Genomic DNA, 18,389 nt, shown 5'->3' on the forward strand with positions numbered 1-18,389 from the left:
CACTCAGGCAATTCTTTGGTTTGTACTGCAGAAACATTAACTGACATGCAATTCTGTCTACAAGCAGAATTCCACTGAACAACATCTCCCTTTTCCCAGTCCACCACTGTGTTGTTCAACTTCAGCCATGGGAATCCCAACATCACCTATGTAGGGAGAGACTCCATGACAAATAATACTATTTTCACTGTATGGAATAACCTAATCTTTAAAAATTAAGCATTTCTGGGACAGTGGAGCAAAATGAATGGCTTACACAGGTATCGGGCAGTCCAAAGGTATAATATCAAGTCTTAGAGTTCTAGGTGCGGGATGTGAAACCATGTGATCTTTTATCTTGTCGCAAAGCGTAGAGCAAAATTGACTCCTCACTCCGGGGGTCATTTCACTGTAGATCATTAGACCAATAACGAATCTCCGCGCAAAAGTCTTCAATGGGTGACTTTCCCTGACAAAGCCTTCTAATCCTTCCCTATATCAGGGATGCCCTATCGGGGTCATCGTAGATCAAACCCACAGCCGGAAAAAAAAGATTCTACCGACAAAAAAGCCTTAGTGGTGGGAGGTAATGAAAACGCCCAGACCTGAGGATCTTCCTGCAACCTGGAGATCACCAATCCTACTTTTTGTGATTCATCACCTGGGGAAAAAGGGCACAGTTTAAAGTATAATTTGCATGATTCTTTGAAAGCAAAAAAAAAAAACATCTGCCTTTTACCAGAAAAATGATCTGGCAGATCCAGCTTAGGTTCTTTAACTAAATCCCCGCCACTCAAACGTTGTTGCTTAACCTTAGCAATTTCAATAGCCAGAGACCTAAGCTGGTTGGATAAGGCCTCAATGGGATCCAAGACCTTGCAGGGAAAAAAAAAACACTGAGGAAACGTCTGGCTGCTTATTAAGTCACATCCGTGTGGCACAAGAGCACCATACTCAGTATGGGCGCAGGGTGACATTTCACACTTAATGCACTTGTAGTACACCATGCACTGTAGGACAGTGAGCACCACTCCAGGAAGATGAAAGCCTGTATGCCTTGTCTGTGCAGCACAAGAGCATGATACTCAGCATGAGCACAGGTGATGAACAGATTGATGGTAATAGTAGTACACCACACAATGCAAGTTAGTAAGCACCACTCCAGGAAGATAGAGGGAGGTGAAGGGTCCCTGACTGTAAGCAGAGTAATTTTCCTGATAAGGACAGCCCTACTGTCTTCTTCCTGGATCCTCACTATCCCTATAGGAACCCCTGAAGAGATGAACCGACACCACAAGAATAGACAAGACTAATATAACAAAAATGCAACTGACAGAATACCTCAGCACTTATCTGAATAAAGAGCAATCACACAACATAGAGGAACCCCAAACTCCAACCTCTCCTATAGAAAACTGAATAAACAGTAGGGAGTAAAGGGAGGGGTAAGAATATTAAGCTCTTCACATCTGTTGATTGGAAGACTAACTAGAGAGCCACACCCCCAACCTTCTCCCAGGAATGACTAACAGTCACCATGCACCCATGCAGCGTAGAGAGACAACAACCAGCAGTCTCTGCACAATGTGCATTAACCCTTGTCCTGCATAACAAGGTGACAGGTCCACCCACAAGGAACAATGTTGTATCAGCAGCACCACAGACCAATCCCTCCTGGGAGAACAAAGAAAAACAATGTTGCATGCTCTAAAGCAGGATCCGGACTTCAAGATCCAAGAGATACAGTCCCAAATATATTTGTGGTATAGAGCAGCAACCAAGGTGCAAACAAAAGAGGATGACGATACTCAAGAGTATCCTCATTCTGTTTTGTTTGCACCTCAGTTGCTGCTCTACACCACGAATGTATAAGGTGATAGGTCTGAGCCCGCGTCGAGGCCAGCATGCCACGACGCTGTCGCAACCAATAAGCCTCGACACCTGTTAAGGTCGGTGTGGATCTTATGTTGTCAGCTGAGGAGCTGGATCTTTTGTCAGGGGATTTCTCAGGGGACTCTGCTGATAAGTCTTGGCCCATGTGATCTCGCCCTGGGGACTCCGGGTCCCGTTGAGAGGAGCTGGAGAAGGATAGAAAGTCCCCTCTTCCCCTTGATGGAGAAGAGGGAGATTCTGGGGAGCCAAGCGCAGTGTCTCGTGGCTTACCATGTGCAGGGAAGAAATCTTCCAGCTATCTGGGCTTTGCTCTGGAAGCATGCCAGCATGTTATCGCTGGTCTGCCCAGTTCCTGCTTTCTCAGGTGAGCAGAGTTTAGCTGCTGAAGGATGCTTTGTGTCACGTGTTGGAGCCTGCTAGAACAGAGTTCTGGATTAAGCTGTCATGCTTCATGCAAACATTTTTTGACTGTGGCCATTAAGGGGCTTTATTCTACGGCGCCATCTTTTGACTGTGCTGCATTAGAAGTCCAGTGCCTGTCTCCTATGCCAGACAGAGCTGGTGCTCAGCTGTCGGATGACAGTTGAACAGTTGCAGAAACATCGGAGACCAAAGAAACAGGGTCTCCAGTGTTAAATCCTTTACATGCTGTGATTAGTATGACCACTTAATGTAAAAGGCTGACAAAGAGAGGGGCATCTGAAATGTGATTGTGGCGTCCCAGAGGCTTGAATATAGCCTTTGACTCTGCCAGCTACAGTGGCCTATAGGGTTCAACCTCTGGCGTCATAGGCTGTCTAACACACTACTGATTTATAGTATTGCATGAGAAGAATGATAAAATATGCTGATAATCAAGTTACCCTAGTAGCACAAAAATAAAAAGCTAAAAAAGTATTTAAAAAATAGTAAAATAAAAATGTCAAAACCTTACCTTTCCCCTCTTCCTATGTATTGAAAAAATAAAAATCACACAGGTGGTATTGCTGCATTCCTAATGACCCAGAGTAAAAAAAAAATAGTTATTTAACCTGCACAATGCATGCCATGAAAAAATACAAAGTAAAAGGCCAAAATAGCTAATCTCACTTTACAAAAAAGCAAATAAAAATGATCAAAAAATTCATATTGATCAACAAATAGGGCTATTAAAAAGTACAACTCATCCTTCAAAAAAAAAAGACACCTTGACAGTACCATTGACAATAAAGAAAAAATGTTAGGGGTCTTTGAATGCAGTAATAAACTAAAAATGCATTTATAAAAATAAAAAGGTTGAAAAAGCAGCAGAAAACAGCTACATAAATTTGCAATTGACATAATCGAACTGGCTTGTGGAATTTAACATAATATTTACATTGCACAGTGAACTCCATTAAAAATATTTTTAATCTTGCCACCAGAACAAAATGGAATAAAAAGCAATTGAAATGTTATATGCAACCAAAAATTGAATAAAATGAAGACTAGAGTTCATCCCGAAAAAGAAAAAGAAAACCCTGTGGAGCTCCGTAAATGGAAAAATAAAAATCCTACGGCTCTTGGAATGTGGCGATAAAAAGGCAAATCTTTTAAAAAAAAAAAGTTTTTTTATGTACAGAAATAGCAGAACATTAAAAAAACTGCATAAAATTGGTTTTGCCGGAAGCGTACTGAACTACAGAATAAGGTTTTCACCTCACTTACTTTGCATGCTGTCAAAATGAAATCCCAAAAAACAAATGGCAGAATTACTTCTTTTCCCCAATCCCTCACATTGGAGCTTCTTTCAGCGTTTAGCGCTGCGCTTTTTTAGCGCAGCGCTAAACACTATTAGGAAATCCCATTGTTTTCAATGGAGCCTCTCAGACAGCCGCTTGATTTTTGAGTGGAGTCTGTTCTATTTTTTGGCATTTAGTGCACCTCATTATGATGAGGAGTGCTAAAAGCTGTGTCAGCCACAGCATTGCTGCAGCCAAAACCGAAAATAAAGTAGCGGCAGAGCACCACGTTTGCAAACGTAGCGCTTTGCTGAACGGCTGTGTGAGGGAAGCCTAAAGGGTTAATCAGCATGTATTCAAGGACTTGGATGAGAATGGAGTAATCCCCAGAGCCAGCATGGGTTTGTAACAAACAAGTCATGCCAGACTAATCAAATTTCCTTCTATGACAGGGTCACCGACTGGGTTGATCAGGGAAATGCTGTAGATATAGTTTTTCTTGACCTTAGTAAAGCATTTGACAAAGTATCTCATACCATCCCTATTTTAAAAAATGACCAAATATGGGATTGACAAGGCAACTGTTAGGTGGATTCACAACTGGTTGACAGATCGTATTCAAAGAGTGGCCATAAATGGCTGCACATCCAATTGGAAGAATGTATCAAGTAGGGAACCACAAGGCTCTATCATGGCCCAGCTCTTCTCACTTCTGCTAAAACATGGAGGCATCAATTTTTCATAAATTTGGCAAATCTTTTTTTTATGGACACCGGAAAAAGTCTCCTTTTTTATGAACTATTAAAAAAATCACAGACTGTTTACAACTCCGGACCCCGATAACCCTTGGAAATTATTACTGGGAATATCATATATAGAAGCTTGTACTGTATCAGTGAAGTGATGTCTGCAGCAGTTGCACTATTCTCACCCCTCTTCTCATGGAGAATATGTACAGGAAACTGTGGCTTACCTCCCACATATTATAGTGCTGTATTTGTTGTATGGGTAGTATTCGTCCGCCACCTCTTTATCTATTGTGAACAAACCACCAATGATGAGATCTGCATCCCAGTCAGGTTTTACTACAAAATGACCAGCTGGTCTGATCTCAAGATCACAGAATAATTGTGTCAGAGAAAGCAATGGAAGAACCAACATAATAAGGAGGCTAAACATTTCCTTGGAGTAATGGGATGGTGACGAAGTATATAGTATTATAAGTCATACAGGATGAATGAAAGCAGCAAGAACAGCAGCGACACAGAGAGCTGGCAGGATCAGTGACATTATGCTGACTGCTATCATCTCCCCTCTTTTTATACAGTGTGATGGGATATATTTTACATTGTCTGCTCTCATCACACATCATTCGGGATCCGCTCCCCGGTGATTGTGGCCTGAACTGTCTTTACAACCGATAAATGCACAACAAGATGAAGAAATACAAATAACCATTGTCAGCCGTCCTTGTGTTATATAGATCATTTCTTTCTAAACATATTCCACAGTACTGTACAAAGCTTGTCATCACTCACATTAACCCTCTGTCACTGGCGAAGCTGATAATCTAATTGCAGCGACCTAGACACAAAGCCCACCATTGAGGAGATGGTGGGGGTAGTTGTCGCCGACAGGCCTCTCCAGACAATGCTAGGGCAGGGGTTACTTGAATAAAGGGTGTAGTAGACTGGAAGAATCTTGTCACGGGTGACACCACCGTTCCTTGCTCCATAGGATATCCGACAGGAAAAAGAGAATCCACACACAGTTAACTTGAGAAAACACAGTTGTTGGGAATGGTCAAGAACTGGAACTTTACTTGCAGAAATACTTTCTGAATATACACTAATAATTCTTTGTGGAATTTCACACACCAGGAAACACAAATGAAGGAGGTCAAGGAGGAAAACAATGGATGACACTGGGCCTACAGTCAAGTTATCTGTATGACCCCACTCCTGGACAGCTGCACTCCAGAGGAGGACAGAACACTACAATGACACTCACTTGCTGACGATTTTAGGGCACTGCACAGTAGAACCTTTTTCTTTCCTCACTTGCTCTCTTTCATGAGATCAGAATCCTGGAATAAGCTCATCAGGGAAACCTCTCTACTTCCATTTTTCACCACATGAGGGTTGAAGGTACCCCCATGTGGCCGACACTCTCTCTCCACACCTAAGCATTGAAAAAAATGGAATCTTCACTTTTACACCTTGCACCCACATATATACCTTTGAATACTTACTTGACAACACAAATTGTTACATTTCTTAGACATATCCCAGACATTCACAGGCATTAACTTCCTGCATGTTGCAACTATGCAAAGCACATAACTGGTGGCAAGACAATTTGCACAGTGCATCCATACTGAAGACATGACATGTAAGACAAATATAAGACAGTTATGGAGGGACCAGATACATAGACTTCGAGCCACTACATAATGTCCAACCTGAGAAATACAAGAGGGCAATTTATAAGAAGGCAAATAACCTATCAGGATGTTTTTGATGTTTGGTAGAAACCTGTGGTACCTGGAGGAACCCAAGCTCAACCAAACTCTTTGCTGATGTTACCCTTGATACAATTTAAAGGGGTTGTGCCGAGATAGAAACTTATTAGCTCATATTCAGAAGATAAGGGATAACGTTCTTTTCAGTGGGGTGTGATTGCTGGGTACCCCACGGATTCTGAAGCAGGAATCCCAAATGTCCCCATTGTGAAAGATTGTGTTATCTATATAGAAGTGTTACCTGTCATTGTAATCCTGCCTCAGATAATAATGAGGTGATGGCTGAAGAGTGAAATCTACAGGACAGGAAGTGTCGGTCTCAGTGATCAGTGTAAAAATGCAGGAATCCAGATTAAATATAGATAATGACTAGAGATGAGCGAGCATCAAAATGCTCAGGTGCTCGATGCTCGAGTCGAACTGTCCGCGATGCTCGAGGGTTCGTTTCGAGTAACGAACCCCATTGAAGTAAATGGGCGACTCGAGCATTTTTGTATATCACCCATGCTTCGCTAAGGTTTTCATTGGTGAAAATCTGCAAAACCCAAGAAAGTGATGGAAACGACACAGAAACAGATAGGGCAGGCGAGGGGCAACATGCTGGGCTGCATTTCAGGTTCCCAGGTCCCACTATTAAGCCACAATAGCGACAAGCGTGCCCCCCCTAACAATTTTTACTTTGGACAAACCCTCATTAGTAAGCCACACCTTAGCTAAGCACCACACTACCTCCAACTAAGCACAAGCACTGCCTGCGGGACACACCGCTCCCTCTTCTCCTGGGTTACATGCTGCCCCCCCCACACACACACACGCCCCAGTGTCCACAGCGCACACCAAAGTGTCCCTACGCAGCATTCAGCTGCCCTCATGCCCCACGCTGGCCCCATAGCCACATCACCCTCATGTCTATTTATAAGTGCATCTGCCATGAGGAGGAACCGGAGGCACACACTGCAGAGGGATGGCAGGGCCAGGCAGCGACCCTCTTTAAAAGGGGTGGGGCGATAGCCCACAATGCTGTACAGAAGCAATGACAAATCCAATCCTGTGCCACCTCCGTCAGGAGCTGCAAACGTGGGCATAGCAACGGGGAATCCATGTGCCACACAGTATTCATTCTGTCAAGGTGTCGCAAAACTCAATCGACACTGCAAGGGGAAAGCCGTCTGCGCTCTGCTCCCTACCCAAGTGAGTCAGTGTCTTTGTGCCAGACAGGTCAAACACCGCGATAGGAACTAAGTTTGCACCAACAGCATAGGTGGCTCCTAGGAAACCCAATACATGAACAAAAAATTGATCTGAGCGGCCAAACATGGCAGACTTGCACCGCGCCCACGGCATAGGCCTCGGCCCACAGCTTCAGCAATCCTAGGCAGGAAGCTAACTTTCACTGCACTTAGGACATAGGCCTCTGCACAAACCCTCAGCAATCTCGGGCCTACAGCGGACTCCAATGCTAGCATAGCTGTGCACGTCTCATTAGCGCTGTATTGCTCCTGTAGTTTGTCCCAATGCAGTGCCCAGGATAGTAGAGCTAACGTCAGATTAAATACAGGTGGGCCTCGGCCCACACTGCATGCCCCAGTCTGACCGGGGTTTTTTATAAATAGTCACAGGCAGGTACCACTCCGCAATGGGAATTCCGTGTGCACCCACAGCATGGGTGGCTCCCTGGAACCCACCGGCGGTACATAAATAAATCCCACTGCATTGCCCAGCACAGCTGAGGTAACGTCAGATTACATGCAGGTGGGCTTCGGCCCACACTGCATGCCCCAGTAAGACTGTTTTTTTTTATAAGTATACACAGGCAGGTACAACTCCCTAATGTGAAGTCCGTGTGGACCCACAGCATGGGTGGGTCCCAGGAAGCCACCAGCGGTACATAAATAGATCTCATTGCAGTTCCCTGGACAGCAGAGCTAACGTCAGATTAAATGCTAGTGGGCTTCAGCCCACACTGCATGCCCCAGTCTGACTGGGGTTCTTTATAAGTAGACACATGCAGTTACAACTCCGTGTGGACCGACAGCATGGGTGGGTCCCAGGAAGCCACCAGCTGTACATAAATAAATCCCAGTGACCGCGTCGCTGAAAAGTTGTCGCGCCTGTGGAACCTAATAGCACGGCCTCGCCACCATCATGTCTTTGGGAAGCCTCCGTTTCCACAACCCTGTAACATTGCAGTAGCAGCAGTATAGGCAGAGCCGAGAATTATTAACATTTCAGCAGTAAGAGTATGCACAAACCCCTGTAACATTTCATTGGCAGCAGTGAGGGCAGACCCCACTAACATTTCATTTGCAGCAGTATACACAGACCCCAGTAACATTTCAGTAGTATCAGTATAGACAGACCCCAGAAACAGTTCAGTAGTATAAGTCTAGACAGACCCAGTAACATTTCAGTTCCAGCAGTATTGACAGACCCCAGTAACATTTCAGTAGTATCAGTTGCGACATGCCCCAGTCACATTTCAGTTCCAGCAGTGCAGACAGACCCCAGTAACATTAACGTAGAAGCAGTATGGGCAAAGCAGCAGATAAACAGTTCCCTAGCAGCAGTGTAGGGAGAGCACAGCATTTGTAACATTTCAGTAGAAGCAGTATAGTCAGACCCCAGTAAGAGTTACGTAGAAGCAGTATGGGCAAAGCAGCAGATAAACATTTCCCTGGCAGCAGTGTAGGGAGAGCAAAGTATTTGTAACATTTCAGTAGTAGCAGTATAGACAGGCCCCAGTAAGATTTACGTCGAAGCAGTATGGGCAAAGCAGCAGATTCACATTTCCCTAGCAGCAGTGTAGGGAGAGCATAGTATTGGTAAGATTTTAGTAATAGCAGTATAGACAGGCCCCAGTAAGATTTACGCCAAAGCAGTATGGGCAAAGCAGCAGATTCACATTTCCCTGGCAACAGTGTAGGGAGAGCATAGTATTGGTAAGATGTCATTAGTAGCAGTATAGACAGGCCACAGTAACATTAACATAGAAGCAGTATGGGCAAAGCAGCAGATTCACATTTCCCTGGCAGCAGTGTAGGGAGAGCACAGCATTTGTAACATTTCAGTAGTAGCAGTATAGTCAGACCCCAGTAACAGTTACGTAGAAGCAGTATGGGCAAAGCAGCAGATAAACATTTCCCTGCCAGCAGTGTAGGGAGAGCAAAGTATTTGTAACATTTCAGTAGTAGCAGTATAGTCAGACCCCAGTAACAGTTACGTAGAAGCAGTATGGGCAAAGCAGCAGATAAACATTTCCCTGCCAGCAGTGTAGGGAGAGCATAGTATTGATAAGATTTCAGTAGTAGCAGTATAGCCAGGCCCCAGTAACATTAACGTAGAAGCAGTATGGGCAGCCCCAGACACAGTGGTGTACCATGAGTGCAGGCGAAGCCCATAAAAATTACTTGGATTACATTGTAGGCGAGGGCCCGAAAAATTGGTGTACCGACAGTACAAATGTACCCCAGAAAAATTGCCCATGCCCAACCCAGAGGGCAGGTGAAACCCATTAATCGCTTAGCGTACTGTGGCTTACTTTTTAACTAGGCCTGGAGGCAGCCCAGTCTAAAAAACAATTGGTTCAGGTGGAAGTTTCAATGCTTTAATGAGAATTGAAACAGATAAATATTATTTAGAAAAGTTATATGAGCCTTTTGGCCCACAGAAAAATTGCCCGTTCGTGGTGATTACGAGAGGTTTCAGGAGGAGGAGTCGGAGGAGGAGGATGAATATCATACACAGATTGACAAAGGTCTTTAGGTAGCGCTGCTGTCCGCTGGTGGAGAAGAGAAGTCTGGGGAAATCCAGGCTTTGTTCATCTTTATGAGTGTAAGCCTGTCGACGCTGTCAGTTGACAGGCGGGTACGCTTGTCCGTGATGATTCCCCCAGCTGCACTAAACAACCTCTCTGACAAGACGCTAGCTGCAGGGCAAGCCAACACCTCCAGGGCATACAGCGCCAGCTCGGGCCACGTGTCCAGCTTTGACACCCAGTAGTTGTACGGAGCAGAGGCGTCACGGAGGACGGTGGTACGATCGGCTGCGTACTTCCTCACCATCTTCTTACAGTGCTACCTCTGACTCAGCCTTGACTGGGGAGGTGTGAGACAGTCTTGCTGGGGAGCCATAAAGCTGGCAAAGGCCTTGGAGAGTGTTCCCCTGCCTGCACTGAACATGCTGCCTGATCTCCGCGCCTCCCCTTCTACTTGGCCCTCGGAACTGCGTCTTCTGCCTCTAGCGCTGTAAGGTGGGACGTTTACCATCAGTTTGTCCACCAGGGACCTGTGGTATTGCATCACTCTCAAACCCCTTTCCTCTTCGGGAATGAGAGTGGAAAGGTTCTCCTTATACCGTGGGTCAAGCAGTGTGTACACCCAGTAATCCGTAGTAGCCAGAATACGTCTAACACGAGAGTCACGAGAAAGGCATGCTAACATAAAGTCAGCCATGTGTGCCAGGGTACCTGTACGCAACATATGGCTGTCCTCACTAGGAAGATCACTTTGAGTATTCTCCTCCTCCTTCTCCTCCTCAGGCCATACACGCTGAATGAATGAGAGGCAAGCAGCACGGGTACCCTCTGCAGTGGGCACAGCTGTCTCTTCCTCCTCAGGCTCCTCCCCTTCCTCCTCCTCCACGCGCTGAGATATAGACAAGAGGGTGCTCTGACTATCCAGCGACCTACTGTCTTCCCCCGCCTCCGTTTCCGCCCGCAAAGCATCAGCCTTTATGCTTTGCAGGGAACTTCTCAACAGGCATAGCAGGGGAATGGTGACACTAATGATTGCAGCATCGCCGCTCACCATTAGGGTGGACTCCTCAAAGTTTCCAAGGACCTGGCAGATATCTGCCATCCAGGCCCACTCCTCTGTAAAGAATTGAGGAGGCTGACTCCCACTTCGCCACCCATGTTGAAGCTGGTATTCCACTATAGCTCTACGCTGCTCATACAGCCGGGACAACATGTGAAGCGTAGAGTTCCACCGTGTGGGCACGTCGCAAAGCAGTCGGTGCACTGGCAGATTAAACCGATGTTGCAGGGTGTGCAGGGTGGCAGCGTCCGTGTTGGACTTGCGGAAATGTGCGCTGTGGGTAGCCTTTCAGAAACCGTTGAACCACCAAATTAAAGACGTGGGCCGGGCATGGAACGTGCGTGAGGCTGCCGAGCTGCCGAGCCGCCACCAGGTTACGGCTGTTGTCATACACGACCATACCCGGTTGGAGGCTCAGTGGCGAAAGCCAGCGGTCGGTCTGCTCTGTCAGACCGTGCAACAGTTCGTGGGCCGTGTGTCTCTTCTCTCCTAAGCTGAGTAGTTTCAGCACGGCCTGCTGACGCTTGCCCACCACTGTGCTGCCGCACCACGCGACACTGACTGCTGGCGACGTGCTGCTGCTGACAAGTCTTGATTGCGAGGTAGAGGTTGCGTTGGAGGAGGAGGAAGGTTTAGTGGAGGTGGCATACACCACCGCAGATACCAGCACCGATCTGGGGCCCGCAATTCTGGGGGTGGGTAGTACATGAGCGTTCCCAGGATCTGACTCGGTCCCAGCCTCCACTAAATTCACCCAATGTGCCGTCAGGGAGATATAGTGGCCATGCCCGCCTGTACTTGTCCACGTGTCCGTTGTTAAGTGGACCTTGCCAGTAACTGAGTTGGTGAGGGCGCGTACGATGTTGCGTGAGACGTGGTCGTGCAGGGGTGGGGCGGCACACCATGAAAAATAGTGGTGACTGGGGACAGAGTAGCGCGGGGCTGCCGGGAACTTTCCAAAGGTTGGGCATCGGTCACGACAAACTCCTCCGGTGGGAGAGGAACCATTGTTGCCCAATCTGGGCAGGGGCCCGAGAACAGTTCCTGGGAGTCTGCCTGCTCCTCAGAATGTGTCATTTTCATGGAGTGAGGAGGCTGGGAGGAAGGAGGAGCAGCAGCCAGAGGATTCAGAGTTGTAGCAGTGGACAGCATAGAAGACTGGGTGGTCGATAGAGTGCTGGATGCACTTTCTGCCATCCACGACAGGACCTGCTCACTCTGCTCATTTTTTAATAAAGGTTTACAACGTGGACCCAAAAATTGTGATATGAAGCTGGGGACCCCAGAAACTGTCCTCTCTCCTACTCCCGCAGCAGCCCGCTGCGATTCACCTGGACCAGGAACTCGTCCTATGCCCACACCCTCACTTGGGACTCCACGTCCTCGACCGCGACCGCGTCCACGTTCTCTGCCCCTACCCCTACCCCTCAGCATGCTGGATTAAGAATTGAGCAGAGACAGAGCAGTGTAAAAATGTTTGTGAATTATTGCCGCACAGTTGGTGGCTGCCAGCGGTAATATAACGCAAAATGAAGCCAAAGATAAATTATAAGGAAGGCTGCACTTAGGCCTTGCTGTGAATTATGCAGTTTGGATGGACGTGAAATCCCACAGGCCACGCAGGCAAATGCACTGCGTCACCAGTAGCCGTAAAAAGGATTTATTTTTTAAATCACCTTATTTTTCTATGCAATGCAGGCTGAGGCTATGCAGTGTGTATTGCACTTTCAATCTATGGGCGTTGGGCACACTGTGTACCCTTGAGACAGCTCACGTATAACACAGAGCCTTGTAGAAAATGTGTGGTTTCTTGGCGTACACTTAGAGGCAGACTGAACTGACGCAACGCAAAGTGCGGACAGAAAAATGTTTAAATGAAGGCTGCACGCAGGCTCTGCTGTGCAATACTGAGGTACTACAACTCCCAGCAACCACCGAGTTAAATGCACATGGTTGCCCTAAGAAGAACCGTTGGGGTTCTTGTAGACAGGATTCTACACTACCACTGTCCCTGCCTGACCAATACTGCCCCTATACTCAAGTACAGACTGCAGCCTGAGAACGCTATAGCCTGCACGCCCGATATACATAAAAAAAAATTGTGCAAAAGTGCTCACAACAGCCACTACAGGTACTACAACTCCCAGCAACCACAGGGTTAAATGCACATGGTCACAGGTTGCCCTAAGAAGAACCGTTGGGGTTCTTGTAGACAGGATTCTACACTACCACTGTCCCTGCCTGACCAATACTGCCCCTATACTCAAGTACAGACTGCAGCCTGAGAACGCTACAGCCTGCACGCCCGATATACATAAAAAAAAAAAGTGCAAAACTGCTGACAGCAGCCACAACAGTAATGCACTAGGTGAGCTGTGGCCCTAAGAAGGACCGTTGTGGTTCTTGAAGACGCTAACACTGTCCCTATAACAGCAGCAACGGCACTTTCCCCGATCTCTCTTAGCGTGTGTCTGTGGCGAGCCGTGGGCGGGGCAGATTTAAATACTCGGGGGTCACTTGATCTCGCCAGCCACTCACTGCAGGGGGGTGGGATAGGGCTGGAATGTCACAGGAGGAAGTTGTAATGCCTTCCCTGTGTTTCTATTGGCCAGAAAAGGGCGCAAATCTCTCAGGGAAGGAAATGTAATTGAGTCGAGTACCGCGTGGTGCTCGTCTCGAGTAACGAGCATCTCGAACACCCTAATGCTCGAACGAATATCAAGCTCGGACGAGTGCGCTCGCTCATCTCTAATAATCACATGAAATGAAAAAAAATCATAAAGTAATTTAAATGCTGACCATAAAAATCTGATTGAAACAATAGGGGACTTTCTAATTACACATTAGGAGGTGAGACACTTGACCCTTGTTCTTGAGATCAGTGCGGGTTTCAGCCATGATACTCTCACTGATCAGCAAGGGATCCCCTATCCTGTGAATATCCTATGGATAGGGGATAACTTAATGTTCTGGTACAAACCTTAAAACATCCTTTGCTCTTGCAACCCATGTGTTTTTCTTTGTTTTTTTTTTTGCAGTTTATGCAACGTGAAATAATGTTGTCACTGTTAACAAGCCTTCTATGAAGAGTCCAAGAAAAGAGAAGGATGGAGTAACTCATAGGATGGAATCCAAATATTCAGAATAGTTTTTTGTGGAATAGTTACACGAGTTCTGCCAGTTCAATTACCATCACCATAGGTAACGGGAGAAAGAAATGCTTAATTGTTAAAAAGGAGAAAAGGATAGACTACGGGAGCAACCCTTGTAATGTAAAGCGCATTAAAGCAAACTGATTAACCCAATTTCTTCTTTATTACTTATTGTCAGCAAAAATAAGGCTTATTGGGGGTGCAGACCCTTCTTCAGAAATGTCCGAAAAGAATATTAAGGAAACAAAGAAAAAATAAATAAAAAAAAAATATATATATATATATATATATACACTGTATATATATATATATATATATATATATATATATATATATATATATATATATGTGTGTATGTATATCTATATATATATATAATTAAACAGACATCCGTTTACTCCTCATGCACTTTTTAAAGGGATCTTCTATCACCTTTCAGGGGTTCAGCAATAAGTGTGCAGCTTGAGAAGCTCGCAGATAGTGGCCAAGACACCATTCTTGCCCCAGACTACTGCCCAATTAGCCCTGCCTAGTGGTCCATGATACTTTCAGGGGGTGAGGTTTTAAAAAGATTAACCATTTGCAAAGACCCCTAAAAAAAGCCTCTCGATCACCCAAAAGGTCTTTTTATACAAGCCTCTTTGTACACAAGGGGGACAACAAATCGCCCACACGGCACTATCTTCCGGGCCTGTAGAAACTGAAAGATAGCTAGCATCTCCTTATGGGTCCAGTTTTAGTAAAGGGTACTTGTAAGTCAAAGGGAGGAGAAGGTAGGGTTTAAAAATCATAGCACCCCCACCCCCTCCCTCTTCCCTGCAGGGGAGGGTAGGTTTCCATGATGTTCGTTAAGAGGTCAGTGGGTCTTAATACAATTTCTCTTTTCTCAACAGCATGGCAAGACATTTTCCCTGGTGAGAGGGCAACTTGGTACATCCAGGAGATCTGATTATGCACTCTGCAGGTCACAGTTTTGCAAAGTGTCCTCAGCGGTCTCCAGAAGCACCTTGCCGCCCTCCATCAGTGGGGAGTGTATAACTTCTTGGATGGTCCCTCAAGTGCCTATCCGTCACCTGTGAAGCTTAGTCAGGTTCCTTGGCTTCTGGGAATTTGGGTGCAGATGGGGCCCATCTCTCCAATTGCTTCAGACTGGCCCATTAGCTGGATTAACACTGCAGGTTTCCTGCTATTCCAGATTTTTAAGTTTATTGTTGGCCTGTTACCATGTTTGAATTGCTTAATTGTTTCCAAAATATGGAAGAAATGCCAAAGTTAAAATTATACTTTCTCAATACTACAGGTTTTGGGCAAGAAAAAACTGCAGACACATACTAACCTGTGAATGAGCCCTTAAACACTTTAATATGGGATTACACAGAGCACAGCAATGTGAGCGAGCTGGATTACAAGCAGACAGAATGTTGGACAGCGAGATCAGCGGAGTGGAGCAGATTGTTGGCGACTTGTATACAGTTTCCTGGGGTTGTGCTTTAATACATGGGGTTCACAGTCAGCCACCCTTGGACCTTGCAGGTTGGCCCTTGGAATGTCAATAAAGATGACAAAACAAAGTTCAACTCATTTGTCAACAAAAAAAAATTATGCTCTCTACAGCGATCAGCTTCCTTGCACATGGTCTATCCACCATTGAACCACTCTCTGAGAAGTCAGCAAGTAGTTGGCAAAGTCGTTCCTGACTTGGAGAGTAGAATCTGCTGGTCTGCTGATATTGGCTCCTCTACAACTGGTTGTTGGTTGAGCCTCTTCTGCATTCCAGCCTCTTCTGCATTCCAAACAGCATTTTTGGCCCAGCAAAAATTATTCAGAACCACGCAGGCGTACATACATCGTCTGGAGCCAGCTGAATGGCACAGTGGAAAACTTGCTATCTGGTGAGAATCTCAAAAGACACACTCCACATAGCACTGGACACGTGTGAGGCAGTAATTAAACAGTTGCCTCCTGGTGTCCATGTCCCTGAGAGTAAAGGGACATAGAACATGGGTCGACAGGCTAAATCCCACATTTGCCAGAAGGACAAATGGGACAGATGGACCTGTCAAGCCAGGAAGGTTCCAGGGCTCCAGCACAAAGATTTGCTGGGCAAAATGCCTCAGATGCATTCTGGAAGCCCTGAAAATGTGAGCATCCACAGTGCTTCCATAGGCCCCAATATAACATAGTATGTTAGGCCGAATGAAGACAATGTCCATCTAGTTCAGCCTGCTGTAAGACCCGGATCAACGGTCCGCTGGTCACCTAAAATTTATATCCTGTAATATCCTTCTGCTCTAGAAAGACATCTAGTCCCCTCTTAAATTCCTCCATGGATTTTGCCATCACCACGTCCTCAAGGAGAGAGTTCCACAGTCTCACTGCTCTTAGAGTAAAGAACCCTTTTCTGTTTTGGTGATAAAACCTGCTTTCTTATAGAAGTAGAGGATGCCCTCTTGTTACAGTCACAGTTCTGGGTATAAACAGATCATGGGAGAGATCCTTGTATTGTCCTCTAATGTATTTATACATAGTTATTTGATCGCCCCTTAGCAGTCTTTTTTCCAGGGTAAATAATCCCAATTTTGATAGCCTCTCTGGGTATTCCAGTCCCTTCATTCCATGTATTAATTTAGTTGCCCTTCTTTGAACCCCCTCAAGCACTGCAACATCTTTCCTGTGTAGCAGAGTCCAGAACTGTACGCATTATTCCATGTGGGGCCTGACAAGTGCCTTATATAGTGGGAGGATAATGTTCTCGTCCCACGCCCCTATACCTCTTTTAATGCACCCCAAGACCTTATTTGCCTTTGCAGCAGCTGACTGGCATTGGTTGCTCCAGTTGAGTCTACAGTCCACTAGTACCCCCAGGTCTTTTTCCATCTGACTTTTACGTAGCAATACCCCAGCAGAAATTAATAGTTGCTGTCAGCTACCACCAACAGATCCACCAAAATACTGCCTATAATTGAAATACCTTGACCCTGGGTGTGGTGGCTTTCTGATGTAAATGTACTTCCCATTCAGCTCCCCAATGTAGTTCAAAAACTGCGAAGAATCGGGGGCGTGGTCTAGACACAGACGAGGGAAGACGCATGCGAAAGAGCTCTCCTGCTGCCGACACAACCCAGCGTTGTAAAGACAGCTGTATCTAAAGTGAAGAGCTTACCGGACTTCAGAGTACCTCCTGCACTCGCCCGAGAGGAAAAGAGAAACACCGCAGAGCCATTTCAGACGCTGAGAGGGACATTGTAGCTTGAGACCGGGTAGGTCACTTAGGCGGGAACGCCATCTTGGTTCTAGCAGCCGCGGCCGAGAGCAGCGTGCAGGGAGACAGCGACGCTATAGAAACATACTGCAAACCTCCCCACAGGGCTTCTCAGTGCTCATAACTCAATAGAAGCTGACTCTCCCTGTCAGGAGAGTTCAGCAAAAGAAAACACACCGGACTGAACGTACGGTGCGCTGATAACAGAGAGAACAACGCTATATCTCTCGAATCTGACAGCAGCATACTCTGTGTCTGTGATTCTCCCTACATCAGAGCTCATAGCCCTCACCAGGGACATAAGAAACCAGCTCTCTCAGCGAGCTGAGATTTACCACACATCTCAGATCACAAATATCACAGGGACACTATAATATAGCCTTACAAAAGGCTTTAATAAAAATCAAAGAGAGCTGGGACTTATCTCACATCAATGAATATACCTGGTGCAGTCCCTCTTCTTGGAAAGCGACCGACCCCTTCCCACCAACCAACCTATATCTACTTTCTACTACCTAAAACCATATCCTAAAACAAAAGAAAGAAAAGGAGGGAGGAAGAGCATAAAGAAGAATAGGAGAAAAGAGAAAAAGAAGAAAAAAAAAGGAAAAACTTAAAACAAAGAAGCCGAAAATCCCAAACACAAGTTTCCTTTCTGAAGCAACCGGTCCCCGGGAGCTGATATGTCCTAATCCCTAACTACATACTGTGCCCTACACAGCTGCGACTCGATAACAGAAACAGTAAAAATGGTCAAAACTGGTAAAGAAAAAATTGGCCACGCTTCTGGTCAGCAATCTGCCTCCAAAAATCAGGCGGATCTGCAGCGATACTTAAAAAAGAGGAGTGCTCAGTCACCCGCAGGAATCTCTAAAAAGACTCTAACATACTCAAATAAAAACTTACAATATGCATGGATGTTTCCCTTTGGTCTCCTGGTTCACAAAGACAGCAAGCGCATCATCATAAACAATCCTGCTGACGTAGAGCGAGCGTGGTCTATTCTGGACATAACACCAATTCAGATTCCATCCTGGATGCCTCTTGGTGAGAAAGAAACATTACCAA

At 45.9% G+C, this 18,389-nt stretch overlaps 1 protein-coding gene across 1 annotated transcript in view; it reads right to left on the reverse strand.

The window, feature by feature from the left end:
* Positions 1–497: 497 nt before the first annotated feature.
* LOC136571853 (vomeronasal type-2 receptor 26-like) overlaps positions 498–18,389 on the reverse strand; it is a 73,045-nt gene continuing 55,153 nt past the window's right edge. The window contains exons 7-8 of the mRNA XM_066572474.1: positions 719–854; positions 498–640 (exon numbers count right to left, since the gene is read on the reverse strand). Of these exons, the coding sequence (XP_066428571.1) occupies positions 498–640; positions 719–854 (279 nt within the window). The remainder of the gene's footprint in view (positions 641–718; positions 855–18,389) is intronic.

Source organism: Eleutherodactylus coqui, chromosome 6 (assembly GCF_035609145.1).
Source record: "Eleutherodactylus coqui strain aEleCoq1 chromosome 6, aEleCoq1.hap1, whole genome shotgun sequence".
NCBI lineage: Eukaryota > Metazoa > Chordata > Amphibia > Anura > Eleutherodactylidae > Eleutherodactylus > Eleutherodactylus coqui.